Below are 23,357 nucleotides of genomic sequence, written 5' to 3' on the forward strand. Positions count from 1 at the left end.
CTCGAACCCCAGTCGAATCAAGAAGCGTGTGCTACGCACTGCTGCTCCTTCCCACCTGGCTACGGAGGTGCCAATAGGAGTTATGCTCTTTGTTAAGAAGCCCACAGAATATAAGGCGGTGCACACCCAGAGCTACAAGATAGCGTTGAGTCAGCTTGGTGTGACATGAGCAGTGGCAGAAGCATGTTATAATCCAAATTACTGTGATGAGTATACAGACAAAACAGAGTGGCCCTGTAAATCAGATGGTCTTATAATGGAGGGATTTTAACCATCCAGATATTGACTGGAACCTGCGAGTTGGTCATTCACACAGTACCAGAACTTTTTGGATTTATTGGATGACTGTTTTCTACACCAGTATGCCAGAAAGCCAAAAAGAGAAAGCAGTACTCCTGATCTTAGTGACAGTAGTAACTCATCATGCATTAAGAATCTCTAGTTAAAGAAACCATTAGGTTAATCATAGTGTGTGGGATTTAATTAAGAATGTAACTACTATCGAGGGTAAAGAGAATGGATTTTGCTTTTGTTAAGGTGACTACAATGGGCTTAGACAGTTTTTAAATTCCTTTTGGTGAGCATGAATTGTTGAGGAGGCTTCCATCCTGCAGTGGGTTGATAATGGCTGCACTTTTTTTTTTTTTTTTCGGTGAGACCAATGATGTTAACCACAAATTCTAAGTGGGAAGTGTTGAGGTAAGAAACCATATAAGCCATTAAACTTTTTATAAAAAAAATAGTGATGTCGATAGCCTCACTATTTCTTCAAATGCTGTCCTTCAGTTGATTTATTGTGTAGGGGTTTGTGCTCAAACTCTTCCTTTCAAATATCCCCACAGGTAAAAGTCACATGAAGACAAAAGTGCGAGGTTAGCCTGTGCAGACATTGCTCCTTAAAGCTCTTCAAACAGAGAAGTTTTTCCTGATTTATTTTCTGCTTTATTAGTTTCAATTGTCATATTAACTTATTTTCTAGAGGAGCTTTATATTCCTAGTTACGATACTTAGTTTAAAGTTTAACTTAGACAGATATTTCGTAGATATTACTTAGTATCGGTAACGGTATCAAATCCACGTGTCACAAATTGAACGAGAGGTCTTTTAACCAAATTTAGTCGATTTATTAACCAATTGTTATATCAAATTATCTTCTATAAGTAGATTATAGACCTAGTCAGGATCCTTAGTTTATTCTAAATTGAGATAGCGAGATTTCGAAGCTAATCAATACTTACGAGTCCGTAGAAATACCGTTCGTGAATTCCCGCCATTTTTACACGATAGCATAAGCTTAGTGTAGTATACTGCATAATATAATACTGTCAATTAATCAGTAAATCTATTAATCTTGATAAACTTTATTGTCAATTAAATTGTATTTTTAACTCTATAAATAATATATAACGACTTAATCGTAACAAATAATTAATACATAACTATAGTGGTACACGTGATACGGAAGTTGTATAAAGGGAACACTAGATACCGAAAAAAAAAAAAAAAATATATATATATATATATATATATATATAACATAACTGTTTTGGGATATAACTTCAGGATTTAATTTTTGTTTTAAATTTTATTGAATTAAATTGGAATTATGACTCTGACCAGAGCAGCAAAGCAAAAGGCTCAAGCTAATGGGAGTGCTGTGGTTCAGGGGAGAACTGAGGGGGGCAGTTGCCCTCTGAATCACAGTCTATTAAAATGCACTGTTTGCTTGATGTTTGCGGATTAGTCGGGTACGGGACATGATACTGCCAAGGGGGATGTCTTTGTGTGTGCACGATGTAAGGAGTGCAAGGAAATCAGGCGACAACTCAGCGTTGTTATGGGCCTTTATGAGACCTTGAAGGACAGGGTGGATGCCCTCGAAGGAAATAAATTGAGGGGCCCATCAAGCTCTCAGCTGCCCACATCAACGCCAGAGCTTGCACTTGGTCATCAGGCAACACAGGGGCAGCCCCCTAGGCAGAATGCGCTGGTCCCACAGGAACTAGTAGTTGTTGGTGACTCTATTGTCAGGGAAACGGGGAACATGCTTTGTAAAAAGGATAGGTGGAATAGGACCAGGGTATGTCTGCCAGGGGCAAAGGTTGATGACGTTGTAGAGCGGATATCATCTTTTAAGGGCACAAAAGGTGATATAGTTGTACACGTTGGCACTAATGATATTAAGAGTAGGAGACCGGCGGAATTACTTAGCAAGTACAGGTCACTGTTGAAAAAAAGCCGTGAATTAGGGTTGAACTTGAAAGTGTCTGCAATTCTGCCCAGACACGATAGGAGGGAGTATATGATGAGAGCCTTGTCGATCAATTCAGCCCTGGAGGGATTGTGCAAGGCTCAAGGGGTAGAATTTTTTTCAGCCTGGACTGTACTTGTTAACAGGAGAGATTGCTTCTACAGGGATGGGATACACTTAAATAGAAAGGGTGCAAGAATTTTTGCTGATGCTGTCGAGGCAGTGTTAGGTGGGTCGGAAAACTGCTAGTTGGGGGGGATACAAGGACTAATAGATTAACAGTAGCCACTGGCAGAGGTGGAAGTGATTCTTGCACTGCTTCTATTCAAATGAGCAGAAGTCTGAAAAACAAGATGCAGGATATTTCAGAGACTGCTGGTAGTCATTGCGTTACAAGTAAACACATGGGTTGTGTTAGGGTAGCTAAGAATAGAAACAGGTGCATGTATACCTGCATGTACACCAATGCTAGGAGTTTGGTAAATAAATGTGATGAATTTGAGGTATTGCTCAAAACATCAAAGGCAGATATTGTTGGGATATCAGAGACGTGGTGTCACACAGATATAAGTAATGCGGAACTGGAATTTGGGGAATACAATGTATATAGAAAGGATAGACAGGACAGGAGGGGAGGAGGGGTTATGCTATTAATTAAGAAACATATAAAGTCAAAGGAAGTGAAGCCAGTTGACATCGATGGACAGGGCAGTGTCGAGTCAGTTTGGTGTGACATAAGCATAGGGAAATCAAAATTGAGAGTAGGAGTGTGCTATAGGCCTAATGACTCTGATGAGTATAATAATATATTGTACAGGGAAATAGAGTGGGCCAGTAAATCAGAGAGTCTTATAATGGGGGATTTTAATTTCCCAGATATTGACTGGAATTTGTGGGTTGGTCACTCGCACACTAGCAAGGCTTTTGTGGATTTATTGGATGATTGTTTTCTACATCAGCATGTTCGTGAGGCAACAAGAGGGAGCAATACTCTTGATCTGATTATCAGTAGTGATTCTTCATGCATTAAGAACCTGCAGATAAATGAACCACTAGGTGGCAGTGATCACAGTGTGTTGAAGTGGGATTTAATCAAGGAGGTAACTACCATCAGAGGTAAAGGGAAGGGTTTTTGTTTTCGTAAAGGCGACTATGATGGTCTGAGACAGTATTTAAATTCTATACAGTGGGACCAACTGATGATGTTACCAACAGCAAACTCAAAATGGGAAGCATTCAAGGAACTAATCTTGGTGGCTACCAGGCTTTACATACCAACTAAGAAATATTGTTCAAGGTTTAGGCCTAAATGGTTGTCAGATGGACTAATGAGACATGTGGCAGAGAAGAAAAATGCATGGGATACATACAAATTAATGGGTGACATGGAAGCCTATGATAGATATAAGTTGGTCTGTAACCAAGTCACAAAGGAGATTAGGCAGGCAAAGGCAGACTACGAAAAATCCTTGGCAAAGGATGCAAAGAAAAACAGAAAGGAGTTCTTTACATACTTGAAATCGAGAAGGAAAGGGATGAATCAGATTGGTCCACTGGATATTGATGGTTCAACAGTTGAGGATCCTGCTCAGGTGGCTAACAATCTAAACGAGTATTTTGCATCTACATTCACGCATGAGGAGTTATTCAGGAAGTAGAATGATGTAGGTAAAGTAAACATTGGCAGTGAGCTGGATGATTTTGTAATAACTGAGAGGAAAGTGGAGGAGAGATTGTTGAGGATAAACATAAAAAAGGCACCTGGGGTGGATGGGATCTATCCAGTTATATTAAAAGAGGCAGCAAAGGAAGTATGCAAACCCCTAGCCATAATTATGAGAGCTTTGGACTCAGGGGAGGTACCCATAGACTGGAGATGTGCAAATGTAACCCCAATTCACAAAGGAGGATCAAAGGCTGACACAAGTAATTATAGACCTGTTAGTTTAACTTCTGTTCCAGGTAAATTAATGGAGGCACTGGTTAAAGAGGCACTGCAGGATCATCTAGACAAGAATTCAGTTATAGCTCAGACGCAGCATGGTTTTGTTAAGGGCAGGTCTTGCCTGACCAATTTGATTGGATACTATGATGTAGTCACAAAAGAACTGGATGCAGGGAATAACTTTGATATTATATATTTGGATCTTAGAAAGGCTTTTGATACTGTTGCACATGGAAGACTGCTGCACAAATTGGAGCAGTGTGGCATTGGAGGCAAATTGCTGCTATGGATAAGGGGATGGTTGAGTGGCAGAAGACAGAGAGTGGTAATCAATGGACACTGCTCAACGTGGACTAATGTTATTAGTGGAGTTCCTCAAGGTTCAGTGTTGGGTCCATTGTTGTTTTCGGTGTTTATGAATGATATTGATGATGGGATATCAAGTTTAATGTCTAAGTTTGCAGATGATACAAAGGTTGGCAGGGTCGTTAAGGACACTACTGACGCTATGCTGCTGCAACAGGATCTGGAAAGGTTGAACAGATGGGCTGAGAGGTGGCAAATGAAGTTCAACATTGACAAATGTAAAGTACTACATATGGGTAACAGTAACCCCAGAGCAATGTATCAACTCCGCGGTACTACACTGACAGTGGTGGAGAATGAAAAGGACCTGGGGGTAATTGTGCAGGCAGATATGAAGTTCTCTGAGCAGTGCAGACGAGCTGCAAGAGTAGCTCATGGTGTCTTGTCAATGATATACAGGAATTTTTCTAGCAGGGATAAGGAGGTGATTATTCCCTTGTATAAGGCAATGGTTAGGCCACATCTTGAGTATTGTATACAGGTCTGGAGGCCTCATTTCAAGAAGGATGTAGAGCTGCTGGAACGGGTACAGAGAAGGGCAACAAGATTAGTAAATGGAACAAAGGGTTGCTCTTACGAAGAAAGGCTTAAGTTTTGCAAATTACAGAGTCTGGAGACTAGGCACCAGCGAGGTGATCTGATAGAGGTGTATAAGGCTTTGAATGGTTTGAGCATGCTCAATGCCAATGGGATTCTTCATCTTTCTCAGAATAATCACCTCAGAGGGCATAAATTCAAATTGAGGAAGGACGGATGTCGGATAGATGTGCGGAAATTTGCCTTTGGCCAGCGGGTGGTTGGTTGGTGGAACCGACTTCCATCACTTGTTGTTGAAGTTGATAGCCTAAACAAATTTAAAGCTCAACTGGACAGGTATTTCGAACGAACGGAGGGGTGAAATGGGAGAGGGTTTTTTTTTTTTTTTTTTTGGCTGATGCTGAATAAGCTTGCTTTCTTGCATCATATACCTCTACTAATGCTAATGCTAACACGGCAGCCACAATCCTTTGCCAACTGTGCATTCCTCTGTGAAACTGTCATGAACACAGGCCAGTGATTCACGAGACGTGTGACATGTGGTGCCATCCTGTTGAAAGTAGCAGTTTTCACGCTCGTGTTCTGTTAACTGAGTGTAGAAGTTCTCAAAAATCTAAAGATAAACTGCTATGTTCACTATAGTGTCAAAAAATATTGGGCAGACAATTTGATTGCCAGACACCGCACACCATACCCTGATTTTCTGGTAGTGAAGCAGTTTCTGATGTAAGTTGTTAGGATTTTCAGCACACGAGCAGAGTGTTATGAGAATTCATATGACCAGAAAGATGGAACCATGCCTCATGAAATAAAGCAGTGGGTTGAGTTCACCATCTGCAATCTTTTTAAGGAGCCACTCACAATAATTCAGACGTTTTGCTGCATCAGGTGACAGTAATTCTTGGCAACACATCATGCAATAGGGTTTCAATTTCAGGTAATGACGTACATGAAAACAAGAAGTTGGTTTCACTCCAGTTTGTTGTGATAATTTCCTGGGGCTAGCATCTACCATCTGTTAGGACTCCACTGCCTCTGGAGTCCTAATAGATGGTAGACGATTTCTCGGTGTGTTTACAATGGAATCTGTTGTCCGCCATTTTGTAAGTAAGCCTTGAATAGTACTCGTAGCTGGGATGGTAGCAATAGGAAATTTCTCAGAAACCAATTTCTGTGTTTCCTTAAAAGAACCAGTACATACATAGGCTTCCACTATACAAATCCTTTCTTGCATAGAATATGGCATTCTTGACAATACTCTCACACACCTATCACAAGTGCCAAAAGCTGACTGTATATTGAGCAACACAAACTGATATGATCTGCTAAAATTCATTCTTTGAACAACTTCGCACGAGTTGTTCAAAAATGAATATCACACCAGAATGAGGCAGGCTGGTTTTACATGGCACACCCTAAATAGAGGTGAAGGTGAACATTTCAGTATTTGTTATAGTTCACTAGGTAATTATGTCCCAAATTTTCATTTAAATTTCATATTTAATAGGATATGAACAGCAGCTTACCTTCAAAACTGTACTGAGCACTAGTCTGGGACAAAGTAATTGCTGTAAACACAGCAAGAACTGTAATATCTGTTGAATGAGAAATTTAAAACAATATATAATATTAATGTAGGAATTATGTAAACAGCATGTAAATTATGTACCGTACCGTACAGTATACACACACCAGCATGGTTTATAAAAAACTTAAAATTGTCACGATCTAAATAAACAATACATGGATAAAATTACAATCAATATTACATAAAATGCCAAGAACTAGTACAGATCATATATCAATAAAAATATTTATCTAAAATTAAACAAACAAAAATAAAAAAATGGTGTCTCAAGACAATTATTCCTGAAACTTAATTTGCAATGTATTGGATGTTAAGGCAATCATTTTCCTAATATTTCTCCTAAGAGCATGGAAAAAAAAATTTTTTTTTTTTTTTTTGATAAAGCTTTGAACTTTTTGTATTGCCATAAATTAATTTATTCCAAAAAAATAAATCCAATTTAACACTTCTATTCTACTAATTCTTCTTATGCTTTCTAGACTACATGAAGGAATTTAACAAGATCAGACAGGACAAACTAATTAAAATCCTATATAACGTAAGACTGGATTCTAGGGATATAAGAATCATGAAAGATGCCTACTGGAACCAGTTATGATAGGGAAAGTGGAAACAGACTGGATTGAGGTTAGAAGAGGTGTGGATATACCAGAGACTAACTTTGCTCTCTTTTTTATTTAGTCAATTTGGTAAATAATAAATTGCATTTTTGTTCAAATACTTTTATACCACCATTAAAGAAATCAGAGATAATATGCAGCTATGGTATGCTTCCAAAGCCTCCTTGTGAATGGGAAAGTCATGCTTACAGAGATTCCCCATTAGAGCTCCGGAGGCACATAACATTTAGTAGTCTTTGAATAAATGTTTGCTGGGACTCTGAACTGTTAAAATCTGCTAAGGTACGACATGGGAAACTGACCAACAGCCCAGGATATATCCAAGCATGTAGTTTTGCTATTTTTACTTTTTTTATGTAAAGAAAACTAAAATATATGCTTATTTTATTTTTGTATAAATATATGTCCTAATACAGACTTGTTATATAAATGTTATATCCCAGTTCTGATGACAGTATCTCCAGTTTGGATTGTCATGCTAAATGATACATGCTATTCAACTGTGTCAAACAATTTAGTAGTGGCAAAATGTTGCAAGGAAGCAAGCTTATATAGCATCAGCTAAAAAACAAAAAGAACACATAACCCACTTTACTTCATTTGCCTATTCCTTCTAATAATTTGTCCAATCCCCTTCCTTAAATTTATTTGAATTACCATCTTCCACAACACTGCCAGATGGAAGTTTGTTTTAACAATCAATTACCCTTTAGGCTGAAATCAAATTTTGCACATTTATCCTGCAACCAATCTTTTCAATTTATGTTCCCTTATGTTCTGTCTGAGAAAGTAAGGATGACATCTGCATTTAGTTTGCTCAACCCATTTAAAGACTTAAAAAACACTTTAATGAGATCTCCTAGCACGTACCCCATGTCTAGATAGTGTAATTTAAAGAACTGAAGTCTTCCTTGGTAAGAGTACACAAAAATGCTACATTGCACACTAAACAAAAAAATCACTACAGATCTGGTATACATTTGGGCTATAAGACATGGGGGAATTTTAGGAAACATTTTCTAGGAATAAAATATCTTATGATCCAGCAAATACACAAATTATCTTATCGTATATGCCAGTCATACTATGCTTCCTCTAAGTCCTCCCATTATGTACCTTTTATCCCTTACTTCTAGGCTACGATACACTCAATAAGAGATTATTCATTTATTATACATAACATAATGGAATGTTCAGCCATTATCATAGTTCAAAATGCAGGATGACTGAATGCCTTACCCTGTAGGGAAATATATTTACCCTGAATGCAAGCCATCACATTCAAGGTAGTAGTAGTAGTGGCATGTGATGCAAGAAAGCAAGTGTATGAGCTTATGCAGCATCAGCCAAAAAAAAAAAAAAAAAAAAATCACACCATTCCCTCCAAATGCCTGTCCAGTTCCTCCTTAAATTTATTCAACCTATCAACTTCCACAACGACAGATGGAAGTTTGTTCCAGCAATTAACTACCCACTGGCTAAAGGCAAATTTCCGCACATCTATTCTACATCTGTCCTTTCTTAATTTGAATTTATGCCCCCTTAGGTTCGTAATCTGAACAAGTGGAAGAATCCCATCAGAATTCAGCGTGCTCAACCCATTCAAGGCCTTATACACCTCAATCAGATCACCGCGCAGGTTCCTAGTCTCCAGCCACTGCAATTTGCAGAACTTAAGCCTCTCTTGGTAAGAGGATCCCTTCATTCCCCTCACCAATCTTGTTGCCCTTCTCTGTACACGCTCAAGTAAATCTACATCCTTCCTAAAATGAGGCCTCCAGACCTGTACGCAGTACTCAAAGTGTGGCCTGACCATTGCCTTATACAGAGGGACAATCACCTCCTTCTCCCTGCTAGCAAAATTCCTATATATCATTGACAAAACCCCATGACCTGCCCTGGCAGCCTGTCTGCATTGCTCAGAAAACTTCATATCTGACTGCACAATTACTCCCAGGTCTTTTTCATTTTCTACCACTTTAAGTGTAGTACCACACAGTTGGTACGTTTCTCTGGGGTTACTTCTACCCATATGCAGTACTTTGCATTTGTCAAGGTTAAACTTCAGTTGCCACTTCTTAGCCCATCTGCCCAAATTATCTAGATCCTGTTGCAGTAGCACACTGCCATTACTGTCATTAACAACCCTGCCAACCTTTGTATCATCTGCAAACTTCGACATTAAGCCTGATATACCTTCATCAATATCATTGATAAATATACAAAACAACAGTGGACCCAACACTGAACCCTGTGGGACTCCACTAATAACATTAGTCCACGAAGAGCAGCACCCATTGATTACCACCCTCTGTCTTCTCCCACTTAACCATCCTTTTATCCATTGTAGCAACTTACCCTTAATACCATTCTGCTCCAATTTGTACAATAGTCTTCCATGCACAACAGTGTCAAAAGCTTTCCTGAAATCCAAATATATGATATCAAAATTATTTTTTGCATCCAGTTCCTTTGTAACCACATCATAATATCCTATCAAATTTGTAAGACAAGACTTTCCCTTAACAAACCCATGCTGTGTCTGAATTATTGCTGCAGTCTTGTCTAGATGATCCTGCAATGCATCTTTAACCAGTGACTCCATTATTTTACCCGGAACAGAAGTTAAACTAACTGGTCTGTAATTACTCGTGTCACCCTTCGATCCCCCTTTGTGAATTGGGGATATATTTCCACATCTCCAGTCCGTGGGAACCTCCCCTGAGTCCAAGGATACTCTCATAATTATGGCTAAGGGTTTGCTTAGTTACTTTGCTGCCTCCTTTAATATAACTGGATAGATCCCATCCACCCCAGGTGCTTTTCTTATGTTTAACTTCAACAATTTCTCCTCCACTTTGCTCTCAGTTTAGCTTAGTTTAGTTTAGTTTAGGTAAATATATTCTGCACTATGCAGTGTACCAAGTATTACAATTTCATGGAGCAAAACATAATTAATGTTATTTCTGGTTTCTAGCCATTTGCAATTCTGATGATTCATTGTCATAAAGAAATTCTGCAATCGTTTGTTGTTGTTGTGGTGGTACCTCTTGTGCGCAGATGCTTTCAACTTCTCCCATTGTTTCAATGAATTCTGTCACTTTACCCTTTCTTCCTTCCCGGAAGGTAAGCTGAGTGCAATTTTCTGGAAGTCAACACTAATACCACTTGGTTATTCCATAGGGATTCTGATCCTATCGTTTTTCACTCTAACTGCAAGAACCAAATTTTTTCATGAATTCCAATCATCCCCTAAGAAATTGGAGAAACACTTAATAGCAGATACTAAAAAGATCAAACTACCGTATAAAAGAGGTAGATGCTATTCAGTCTATAGTGTTTTTTAACCATTGGTCTGTGAAAAGTTCACTGCTATGTACCCTACCTAGCAGTCTATGTTTGTCTTAAGCTACATGTGGCATTGACATCCACCGTTGCTATACATCTTAGGTTTTTGAGCAACTGATCTTAGGGGGGGCTTAATTACAATATAAATAAAATGCTTTAAAGGTGAACAAAATAAAATGCATGATATGCAAAACACAGGTATCCTTCATTATATACAATCTCACTTTATGCATTTTTGGTATAACATAATTTCAAAAAAATCAAAATAAAAACTGGCCTCAATTACCGTGTGCCCGCATCAGAGAGATGACAACCATCACCGACGAAGACATACTGCGGCTTTGCTTGCCAACAAACCATTTGGCAATCTGAACTGGGTACTCTTAACCTGGTTCCCTTTAAAACCCCATCCCAGGGCAGGGGAGGGAGGAGACAAGTCTCTGTCTCCTCCCCTCCCTGCCTCCCCCATACTTCGCCTGGTGGGGCTCGTCTCCACTAACCTCTTTGGGGATGCCTACTCTATCATTCCCATTCTTCTACCTGTTTCCCCCCTAGTCTTCAGTCTTCCTCCTCACTAAACCGACAGAGTACAACCCTAACAATGCCACCAAATTCTAATTCTACTGCTTCCTTGTAATTCTCTTTCAGCCAAAGTCTAGTGTTCATCCCCCCCCCTTTTTTTGGCCTTGCACTGAAATCCTTGGAAATTGGTGGTGGAGCCTGCCAGAGTACTTAAATAATCTACTGGGTGCCTGACCTGCCTCCTCGTGGCAAAGTGTAGGTCCCAATAGGGGCCCAATGGCAAAATGGTCAGAGAAACAACAGAACATAATGCTACACAACGGACCACTCCCCACACACTTTTAAATCTCTGGCCTCCACAGAGTTCTGTGTCACTTACAAAGAATACAACTTGGAGATGGGGGAAATCCCTGGTGCCATCAGATAACTAACACACTTTACACCATAAGCATGCAGTGTTGTAAGTGTTGTCTCTCTGCAGCTGCAGAATGTATTACATTGTAGTGTAATTTAAGATCAACCCTCATGGATAAATGTAACAACAGTGACTGAAGTGCTGACAGCGGCAAAAAACAAATAACCCTTAAGGAAAAATTAAATGTGATTAAGAGGTATGAATGTAAAGAACGGACCATTGACATGGTCAAAACTACAGAAATATTTGAATTGATGTTAAGAACAATAAGGAATCAAGCTGAGAAAATTAAAGACAGTTATAAGAGTGTGACGCGAATGACAGCTAGTCATTCTTGTCACACTATGATAGCTAGTAAGATCACACAGATAAGGCCACTGCTTATGGTGAAATTATAAAGGATGTTAACTCAATGGATTGAACATCAAAATCAACATGCTATTCTTATATTAATTACTATTATCCAAACTAAAGTGAACAATTTGTTTGAGGACCTGAATGCCACTTTATCTGAAAGTGCAAACCGTTGTTGCAAGTGATGGGTGGGTTGAACGGGTGACATGGATTCCATAACCATAAAGCTAACAGGGGAGACTGTAGCAGCTGATTCAGTTGCTGCCAAGAATTTTCCATCACAACTCTTAGTGGCAATTTGAAGGCCATGGTTATTTGCTTCAGCAAGTGTCCAATGTGAACGAAACAGGGTTCTTCTGGAAGTGCATGCCAAGCAGAACATTTTGTCTTGGTGCAAAAGAAGACAGCTCCGTGTTTTAAAGTCTCCAACAATTGGCTTACATTGCTGTTAGGAGGGAATGCATCTGAAGATGCATATAAAATTAAACTCCTCATGGTTTATCACTACAAAAACTCATGAGCAATGAAGGATTATTCCAAGGAGCATTTGCCAGTTGTATGGCAGTCAAATCTTTTTCCAATGAACTGAAGTCTTATGAGAGACTAAATGTGACCCTGAAAATCTTTTCAACCTGGATAATGCACCTGGACATCCCCCTCCCCCAGCATCATTGATGTTGATGAAAACAATGTTATGTTCCTGCCACCAAATTCGACATCCCTTATCCAACCTATGGATCAGAGTGTCATTGCATCTCAAAAGTTATAATCTCTGGAGGACATTTACTCAGATGGTTAAGGATATCAATGGCAAAGATCAACGGAGATGCACTGGCAGAAGTTTCAGTCTTGCAGGCAAGGAGTTTGAAAAGAGATTTGGCCTCATGTCACCGAGTCTCATGACTTTGATCCTGAAATTGAACTTTCCAATTCAACATGTGACATTGTTGCCATTGTAAGAGTTGGAATTTGAAGATGTAGATAAAGTCAATGTGAATGAGTTGCTTCAATCCCACACAGGGTAGCTCACTAATGAGGATCTTCTCGAACTGGAGAAAGACTTAAATGAAGAAGATGATGACCCCTCTGTTGCTGAACCTGTTAAACACTTTTTAACAAAGCAAATGGCTGAATTTTTTTCGCACAATGACAATGCCATTAGTATCATTAATAATGATCCTAACAGAAAGAGAGAGAGAGAGAGAGAGAGAGAGAGAGAGAGAGAGAGAGAGAGAGAGAGAGAGAGAGAGAGAGAAGCACTAAAGTTTCTATGATTCAGAACTCTTTGGCTTGTTACAAAGAATTCTACAGGGAGAGAACAAATGCGGTGCCTGTCAGCTTTCTCTCATGACCATTTCTTCAACAGAGCTGAAAATAATCAGTCCACAAGCACAGGGCCTGTATCAGTATCAGCTGATTGATCATCCAATTAAATTAATTACAGTATCAATGTACTAATTGAAGAAAAAATAAATTAATTTCTTTCTAAATTTTGAATAGTTATTTTTCATTTTGGAATGCATCCCTATTTTATCCATATAAAAGTCAATTCACTTTATGCAGCAATTTCTTGGAACCAATTAACCACATAATGCATACCTGTAGGTAATATTGCATGTTATGCATAATCTTGAGGTTGTTAAGCAACTGACCAGAGGATATTAGAAGGATTGTTAATGGTTTGTCCTTTTCATATCAACAAAGAAGCTGATGATTTAGCAAGTGGTAAACAAATTTATTCGTTGTCTGGTTTTTGGCAAGAGCAACTAAAACCTTGTGGTACCTTGTATATTATTTGTAAACAAATTGCACATAGAACCTGAGGTATTAACAGGATGTTTTTGGCATTTTAGCCAGCGGATTTGTTTGCAAATTGTGTGTATTCTATGGCCAGTTTCTGTTTTTGCTGAGTGAAAAACTAGAGTATGCGAGGAGAAAACCATACAACCCTCAACTAACTGCCATGGTACGTATGAGGTGGAAAAAACAAAAGCCCATAAAAATTTCTTCCTTTGAGATGCAATTAAACCCAGGGTTTTTTCACACTGCATGGAAGGATGGTAATCATAATACTGTGTTAACTGTGAGAGCATACTGCTGGGTAAGGGTAAAATTACTGTGTTGTGTATGCATTGTATTAAAAGATTACTAAGCTAATAATCAGTGTGCTTACCACTAATACTTACCAGCACACATACTAAAATATCTTTGAATATAGTCAGTTCTTCAAAAATATTTGACTATCAAAATCACCAGAATAAGATAAGTAAAAAGATAAGTAATTATTATTAATTAATGAAAGAGAATATGAAGAGCTATTTTTTTTTTAAAAAGGTTATACAATGTGTTTTTGAATGGTCTGAATGAACTTTGGGAACATTTTCCTTCCAAATTATAGCCCTTGGTTTTTTTTTTTTTTTTTTTTTTTTTTTTTTTTCAATGTACACACATGTCAGTAAGTAAGGTGATGGGTATATCTGAATAATTTGCATATCTGATGTCACTGTATGTGTATTCAAATTCTGAAATAAATCAATCTACTCCTTCTGGGTAAGGCAACATTTCTTAAAGTGAGTCATTAGTTGTTCTGTTTCCATTATCCTGAAGTTACCTATTAGTGAATCAATATTCCTGTTGTTATTTTTTCCATTCACATTATTTTTTACATTTACCATGAATAAACAGTACTCCAAATACTAAAATATATATTAAAAATTATAAAACAGCTAAAGACTATTGGTCCAGTTTGTAAATATCACAGGCTTACCATGATATATATTTTTTTAACCTAAAGATTCACAGACAAATATGATTTCATGTCTCACAGAAAAAGAAAAACAGCTTTTTGATAAGCTGCCCTGGTACTACACTTCAAATGTCAACACATCTAAATGGTGGAGTCATTCTGCTGTTAGACAAAAGGTCAGTATTTTTATATCTATTTGAAACTCTACAGATGGGATAAGATAGATTACAAGATCTTTATTTTATTATATCTTAATCTTGACTACAAAGTGTGCAGACGAAGAATTTTGAGCTCATGGGAACGGATAAGTTCTTGGAAATTTTTACTGTCTTTTTGACCAATTAATGTATTAAATTGTGTTTGACAAATAGTTTAATAGTCTTAGTCACATTTGTTAGCTTATTTTTAAATTTGGCTAGTGATTTTGAGCTAGTTAATAAGTTAAGACTTATTATTCATAGAGAATCTGAATTGGTGTTTTTGCACATATATCATAATGCGTAACTAGAAGTGCATTGGAATAGTAGGGTTTTAATTGTGATAAGTACCTTGAAGGTTCTAATCACGTAGTTTGGCAAATATATTTTTTTTTTTATTTCTAGCTAAGAAATTTTACTTTTAGTAAGATTTACTCTGCAGATGTCACAGTCATCTACTTTTTCAGGGGCAAAAGCAGATGCATTGTAAAGCAGATATCTTTTAAGGGCACAAAAGGAGATACTGTTGTGCACATTGGCAATAATGATATTAAGAGCAGGAGATCTGAGGAATTACTTAAGTACAGGGCAATGTTAGGAAAAAGTTGCAAGTTAGGACTGAATTTGAAAGTGTCTGCTACAATTCAGTCAGATGCAATACAAAAGGGAGTACATGTTAAGAGCCTTGTCAAGCAATTTGGACCTGGAGAGAACATGCAAGGCTCGTCGGGTACAATTTTTCTCAGCATGGGCTGTGTGCTTGTTAACAGAAGGGACTGTTCGTACACAAATAGAATACACTTAAATAGAAGGGGGACTAGAATATTTGCTGATGCTATCAACGCAGGGATAGGTAGGTCAGAAAACCGCTAGCTTGGGAGGAGATACACAGATTAGAGGCACAGGCAGAGATGAAAGTAATTCTTGCACTGTTTCTATTGGAACATACAGCAGCCTGGAGAGCAAGGTGTTGGGGATATCAACCCCTGGTGTAGGTCATCACAGAACAAGTAAATACATGGGATGTGTTAGAGTAACTAAGAGTAAGAACACATGCATGTATACTTGCTTGATACTGATCCTAGGAGCATTGTAAATAAATTTGAAGTAATGATTATGTCATCAATATTGTTGGGATAGCAGAGACAGTGTTACTCAGACATTAGTGATACTGCATTGGAAAATGGGGAGTATAATGTACACAGGAAAGACAAAAAGGACAGGAAGGGTAGAAGAGTTATGCTCTTAGTCAAGAAGCATATTAAATCTAATGCAGTGCAATCCATCAACATGGGTGACCAGTGCAATATTGAGTCAGTTTGGTGTAATATAACCGCTGGAAAAACAAAATTGTCAGTAAGAGTGTATTAGAGGCCTAATGTAATCCCAGAGTAACTTATCAACTGTGTGGTACTACACTAAGGGTAGTGGAAAGTGAAAAAGATCTGTGCAGTCAGATATGAAAATTCTCTGAGCAGTGCACACAGGCTGACAGAACAGCTCATGGGGTTTTGTCAATGATATGCAGAAACTTTACTAGTAGGGATAAGGAGATGATTATCCATTTGTACAAGGCAATGGTTAGGCAGCATCTTGAGTACTGTATAGAGGTTGAGAGGCCCCACTTTAAGAAGGATGTAGATCTGCTGGAATGGGTGCAGAGAAGAGCAGCCAGAACACCAAGAAAGGCTTCAGTTCTGCAAGTTGCAGCATCTGAAGACTAGGCACCTGCAGGGAGATCTGAATGAGGTTAGTTAGTTAGTTAGTTATTTGGTTTTTAGGAGCATTAGCAACTAAGGCCATATTGCTCCGGGATATGCGGTGGTCATTCCCTGACCTTTCCGCATCCTCCGTATTTGGTGGTGACGGGCTCGAACCCCGGTCTAATCAAGAAGCGTGTGCTACGCACTGCTGCTCCTTCCCACCTGGCTACGGAGGCGCCTCCTGAATGAGGTGTTTAAGGCAGTGAACGGATTGAGTAACCTAAATGTTGATGGCATTCTTCCTCTTGATGAAACTATACACATGAGAGAGCACAAATTCAAGTTGGGAAAGGATGGCTGTAGGATAGATGTGTGGAAGTTTGCCTTCAGCGGGTCACTGATTGTTGGAAAAGGCTTCCATCTGTTGTTGGAAATGAGTGGTTTGAGTAAATTCAAAGAAGAACTAAACAAATTCTTCATTCAAGGAAGAACTGAATAAATGGCTTTTTTTTTCTTTTTTTTTGGCTGATGCTATATAAGCTTGCTTTCTTGCATCATTTACCACTACTGTTATTACTATAAAATGAACCATTACTGATTTCATGCTAATAACAAATTTAGAAAATCACTAAGGTGCTGCTTATTATTTTATTTAAGATTTTAATATTAATTAAAGTTAATTTAATTAAAAGAAAGCTCTGATTTTTTTAAATTCTGATTCCTTCTCTCAATCATTGGCAAAATTCTTCATCTTCAAATGCTTCAATGGTTTGAGGCTAAAGTTATTTGTATTTTCATTAAAATAAGTGTTCAATTACATTTTTTCAACTGACTATGTCATTAATATAAAGAGAAAAAGAATAAGAGCAAAAAATATAGACCTGAACATTAATTAAATAAAACTTACTTTCAGCAACAAAAATAGTTTTACTTCAAATTTTAAAAACTTCAAGGGATCATAAACAGCATGATTAATGTATTATTATAAAAATCTGCAATGTTACTTACACCACATTTTTAAATTTATCTTGCAATTTCTTGTTGGCTCCTAAAAAAATAAAATAAAAACTTCTTTAAGCTTAATACAAATCAGTGAAAACACTAACCTGATAAACTAAATATATTATAAAACAAAGAAATTTTCTACAGTGTGTAATAAAGCCATAGAGGAAAATAAACTTGTTATAGAAAAAAAAAGATAACAGTTCTCATAAAAACCTTCAATGGTATTACCTTACTGCATTTATAATTTCGACTTTTATTACGAAAATGCTGAAGTCTCATGCATTTCACGAAATGCATGAAACTTATATACACTGGTGTTCAAACAAAGTGCGTCACCCCTTAAAATTGCAATTGTCGTCCGAATAACGTAAGTATATGGCAATATTTCTTACAGATTGTATCAGATAAGATTGACATGTATAGGTGATGACGTAATATTGCATCAGCTGTTACTTTCAGCTACATAAGCACGCTCTGCAAGTCGCAGTCATTCCTTGCTTGTGTCAGGATGACGAGTTACATGCAGTTGATGCCACAAAGAAAGAGTTCTATTCTTTACGTGAGGAAGGATGTTCTTCCCATCATAATGCTTACAGAGTCTTGTAATCAGTCAACAGTGAGTAGATTTCTTTCCAAACTCAAGAATACTGGTTCTTGCTGATAGGAAAAAAGGAACTGGACACAAACAAGTCTCTACGCCAAAACAGGACCATGTTTTTAAGTGCTTATGCCTTAAAAACCATAAAGCTTCTTTGTCTGAGCTGAAAAGAGAATGGGAAGAACATACAGGAGTGGTAGCAAGTACACTAACAATCGGAAGACACCTCTTCAAAAATGGACTTATAGCCAGTCATCCTAAGAAGCCCTTCCTCACACAAAAAATGAAACAGGCCCAATTAATTTGATGTAAGGAGCATGTCAAATGGACCCCCCCTGAGCAGTGGAAGTCAGTTATTTTCTTGGATGAGAAGAAATTCAACCTGCATGGCTCTGATGGAGACAAACGATTCACCGTAGATGTGAAGAATATCATCCAGACTGTATGGTGCCTACAGTAAAATTCCCTACCAGCCAAATGATATGGGGGTGCATTGTTTATCATAGAGTAGGTTACCTGCAGTTTATAAAAGGTTCCGTAAATGCCAATGGATACCTGGCTATAATGGAAGGCAAATGGCTGCCAACCATTAGGGACCATTTCAACCTGCCAAGTAACTGCATCTTTCAGGACGACTCTGCTCCTTGTCATCGGGCAAAAAGTGTAAGTAGGCACTTCTGTAGTTACTTTAGCTTCATTTTGCATTAGAGGTTCGACAGTAATGTGTTTACATTTGTTACAAGTGAAAAAATGGTTGGAAGAAGTGTCCATTACAACTCTTAGCTGGCCAGGAAACAGACTGGACCCAAATCCTATAGAGAACTGTTGGCATCACGTGGAATCTGCAGTTGCCAGAAAGAAACCAAAGACCCTTCGTGAACTTCAGGAAGCCATAATTCGTGTTTGGAACCACAAAATTATCTTCAGAAATTGATCTTGTTAATGCCTTGACAGTGTGCTGCTGTCATCAGGGCCAGAAGCAGTTCAACTAAATATTAGTTTGCACCTGGTGAACTTCATTTTGTTTTCCATTTAAAATGATAAACTGAAGCAAATTGAGGGATTCTGATAACATTTCAGCCAGAATTGTCGTGTTTAGCAAAACTGTTGTAGAAAGGTTGCAAATGCTCATTTTGGAATATTTTGAGAGCACCTGAAAAATATATCTTAGCTTTGCCTTAACTATTAATAAATATCTTTTGTTTATATTTCTATTTGCGATGCTAGTCATTAATGTAACGTACCTTCGCAAAAAAGGGTTAGAAATGCGAAATTCCTAGGTGATGCACTTTCTTTGAACACCAGTGTATATCTCTTATAGATACTGACATGTATTGTCAATTTAATAGACTTGGGGCAAGGCCTGTCCATTAACACATTTACTTCCTCTAGCTCAGAAAAATCACCTGAGAGGGCATAAATTCAAATTGAGGAAAGACAGATGTAGGATAGATGTGCGGAAATTTGCCTTTAGCCAGCGGGTGGTTGGTGGGTGGAACAGACTTCCATCCCTTGTCGTGGAAGTTGATAGCCTAAATAAGTTTAAGGCTCAGCTGGACAGGTATTTCGAACGAACAGAGGGGTGGAAGTGGAAGTGGTTATTTTTATTTATTTATGTTACTTTTTTTTTTTTTTTTTTTTGGCTGATGCTGCATAAGCTTGCTTTCTTGCATCAAATGCCTCTACTAATGCTAATGCTAACCCTTCAATGTAAAATTTTATAGGAAAATGCTTTTTACACAAAATTTTATCATGTGGACACACTAAGGACGATGTTCTGTTTTTACAAAAACTTAATTAAAATTCAGCAAGCATAATCTTCAAAAACTTTTACCTTTTCTTCTTGTGGAAAATATGAAACTAGATAAAATAACTTCAACATAAAACAAAATATATATGAAACTGTGAACCAAGTGTAGAACTTTTACAATGCTCTCGAGACAGCAAGATTGATCCTAAGCAAAATCCTAGCCACAATGCAAATAGCCCATGGTTCAATCAGGGAACCAACATTGAGCAGTTGTTCATTTCATGTGTTCTCCTTTTATAGTGCTAATTTATTGACCACAATTGAATGGACACGTATTTGCATTAAGGCCCAACTTTTGCCGTTGGTTTAATTACAAGTTTGCATTCCAGCAGCAAACATGTTAAACTCAAAAGAAATACATAACTTTTACAATGCTCTCGAGACAGCAAGATTGATCCTAAGCAAAATCCTAGCCACAATGCAAATAGCCCATGGTTCAATCAAGGAACCAACATTGAGCAGTTGTTCATTTCATGTGTTCTCCTTTTATAGTGCTAATTTATTGACCACAATTGAATGGACACGTATTTGCATTAAGGCCCAACTTTTGCCGTTGGTTTAGATACAAGTTTGCATTCCAGCAGCAAACATGTTAAACTCAAAAGAAATACATATCATTGCTGAAGTTGCCAGAAAGTTGTCTAAAAGTAACTGTACTATAAAATAAAAACATCAAATGTTGCAATTTCTTTTACCACACTTATTGTGTGGATTAGAAGATCATAAAAATTTGCTGTGTTGCATATTGGCAACAGAGACTAACTACAGCATATTAAGAATGTGAAGAGTTCTCAAATACCCTTGCTGAGATTCAGATGACTCCTACTGATGTCTAACATGCCCAGCAGGCTAATGAGAAAATTCTTGATGCTCTGCTTTATTGCAAAATTGTTTTAACTGATGGTATACCATCAACACAGACAGTTACATTACTGGACCCTGTATAGACAACCATCTTATTTCCAGTCTGTTAAATTCAGGCACATTAAAGTGATGGTTTACTGTACTTAATATTCTGGTTGTAAAAACTGTTGACAGAGAAGTTTTTTTTTTTTTTTGCATGTGCCTAAAAGTGAATAAAAATGGATTTGACAATTTTGTTCTTTGTGAGAGAGAATAAGTAATATGACGCTATAGCATTCTTTTTCCCTCTAAGATTTAATTTCGGCTATCACAGTTAGAAGGTAAAGACAGTTAATCACTGCTGTAAAATATGAAGAGAGCTTTATTATCAAGAAGAAATACTTATTACAGAGAAATCCTCAAGAAGTATCCTTGGATGTTGGATTGGTAGAGGCAGGTCAATTGCAAGGCCTGCACACACTCCAAATTTAAATCCACTGGATTTCTTTTCTTTGGGGAAAACTTAAGGATCTTATTTCTACTACCCTGATTTGTAATGCACAATTTCTCTAAGAATGATCACAAATGGTTGTCAAACAATTCAGAACACTCCAGGAATATTCAAATGTGTTTGATAATCTATAAGAAAACACAGTGAAGCATGTATTGCTCCTCAAGGAGGCCATTTTAAACACTTGCTATGACATAAAGGAAAGTTCTTATTAGTCACTTACAGTGTACATTAATTACTTTAATACCAGATAACAAGGGTTAGGTCATAAACACGGTGAAATGAATGAACTTTAATTAAATATAAAAACCAACTACAAACAGAAATATTTTATTGGGTTGGACAAAAAAGGCCTTTATATAAGTCAAACCCAAAAGTGAGCTGAAACTTTATGAACTGTCTACTGCCTTTATAACTAAACAACTGATTTCTTCTGTTCATTCACTACCTGTGATTTATACTTAAACCACTTAATTAATGCTTGGATCAGATCTCAACGTTCTGATCATCAGCTACTGTATACAGGAACTCCCCGACTTACGTAATACTCTACTTACGGAAATTCAACTTTACATAAGTTTTTGCCAGTCTGTGCAAACTTAAAAAAATCGTGGAAACGTATTTTGCGTCCCGTAGGAATAAATGGAGGTATCGTAATGTGAACCCAATAACAGTTTTTTTTTTGTAATTCATTCCAAGTCCTTGGAAGTTGAAAATTTCACTATATTACTAAGCTATTTATCTCTCTAAAAGGTCATTTTATAATGGAAATTGCACTACATTTTCATCATTATCATATATTCCCGTTATAAGAATAAATTTTGAACGCCTATGTGATATTTTTCTAAAGCACATTTCTGGAGTTCATGACAATAAAACAATAAAAACATTTGCACTTTACAATTTATTAGGCTTTTCTGTTAGTGCATCTAATTATAAATGGGTAGTAAACTCGATCTTATTGCATTTGCGATAATCCCGATAACTGCAATTGTGTAAGTATTTACGCTATTAAGGTGAAATGTGTTCCCCTTCACTGAAATCTTCAATCATATAAAAAACAAATTTTCGGAAACTTCTCTTCATTCCTATTTAGGTATTACACTGATGAAGGGAAAGCGACCAATGAAATGTGCAAGTTGTGGTAGTGCTAGGAAATCAAACAAAATTGATTTAGAAATGAAGATGAAAATGATTAAGAAGTACGAAGCAGGACAAAGTTTGTCATCTATTGCAAGGGAATTAGGTCTCGCTGCTTCGACAGTGAATTCTATTTTAAAGGACAGTGCGCGTCTAAAAGAACATGTCAAAGGATCAATGCACTTAGGATCAATAGTGATCACAAAACAGCGTTCAGGTGCTATATCAAAGATGGAAGAGCTGTTAATAATATGGATGCAAAATCAGATTCAGAAGCGAGTGCCCCTGAGTCTAATGACCATTCAAGCAAAAGCAACAAGTATATATAAAGATATTAAGGATAAGTACAGCAAACCCCAACCCAAGTTCATGGCAAGCAACGGATGGTTTAATAGGTTCAAGCATCGTGCTGGTTTCCAAAACATTAAAATATGCGGTGAAGTCGCCAGTGCCGGTTCTGCAGCTGCAGAGAAATTTTGTGATGTGCTGGAAAAAATTATTGATGAAGGCGGCTATTCAACGCAGCAAATTTTTAACATTGACGAGACTGCTCTGTATTGGAAAAAAATGCCGGATCGAACATAAAGCGCTAAAGAGGAAAATACAATCCCAGGTTTCAAGGTGTCAAAAGATAGGGCAATGCTCTTGCTTGGGGCTAATGCAGTGGGAGATTACAGATTAAAACCACTGCTTGTGTACCATTCTGGAAATACTCGTGCATTTATGGGCACCAATAAAGCCACCCTACCCATGCATTTTCAATTGAACCAGAGAGCATGGATAACAATATCTTTCTTTGAGGATTTGTTTAAATGCTGCTTCATTCCCGAGATTGAAAAATATTGTAAAGACAACGAC

General features: G+C 37.5%; 1 protein-coding gene across 1 annotated transcript in view; it reads right to left on the reverse strand.

Moving 5' to 3' along the window:
• The window catches only part of LOC150087846 (cubilin-like), a 152,143-nt gene that overhangs the window by 107,639 nt on the left and 21,147 nt on the right, over positions 1 to 23,357 (reverse strand). Inside the window, exons 2-3 of the mRNA XM_090369233.1 lie at positions 17,601 to 17,640; positions 6,626 to 6,694 (exon numbers count right to left, since the gene is read on the reverse strand). Of these exons, the coding sequence (XP_090225359.1) occupies positions 6,626 to 6,694; positions 17,601 to 17,607 (76 nt within the window). The 5' untranslated portion in view covers positions 17,608 to 17,640. The remainder of the gene's footprint in view (positions 1 to 6,625; positions 6,695 to 17,600; positions 17,641 to 23,357) is intronic.

Source organism: Mastigoproctus giganteus, chromosome 3, assembly GCF_048544385.1.
Source record: "Mastigoproctus giganteus isolate SK-2022 chromosome 3, ASM4854438v1, whole genome shotgun sequence".
In the NCBI taxonomy this organism is placed as follows: Eukaryota; Metazoa; Arthropoda; class Arachnida; order Uropygi; family Thelyphonidae; genus Mastigoproctus; species Mastigoproctus giganteus.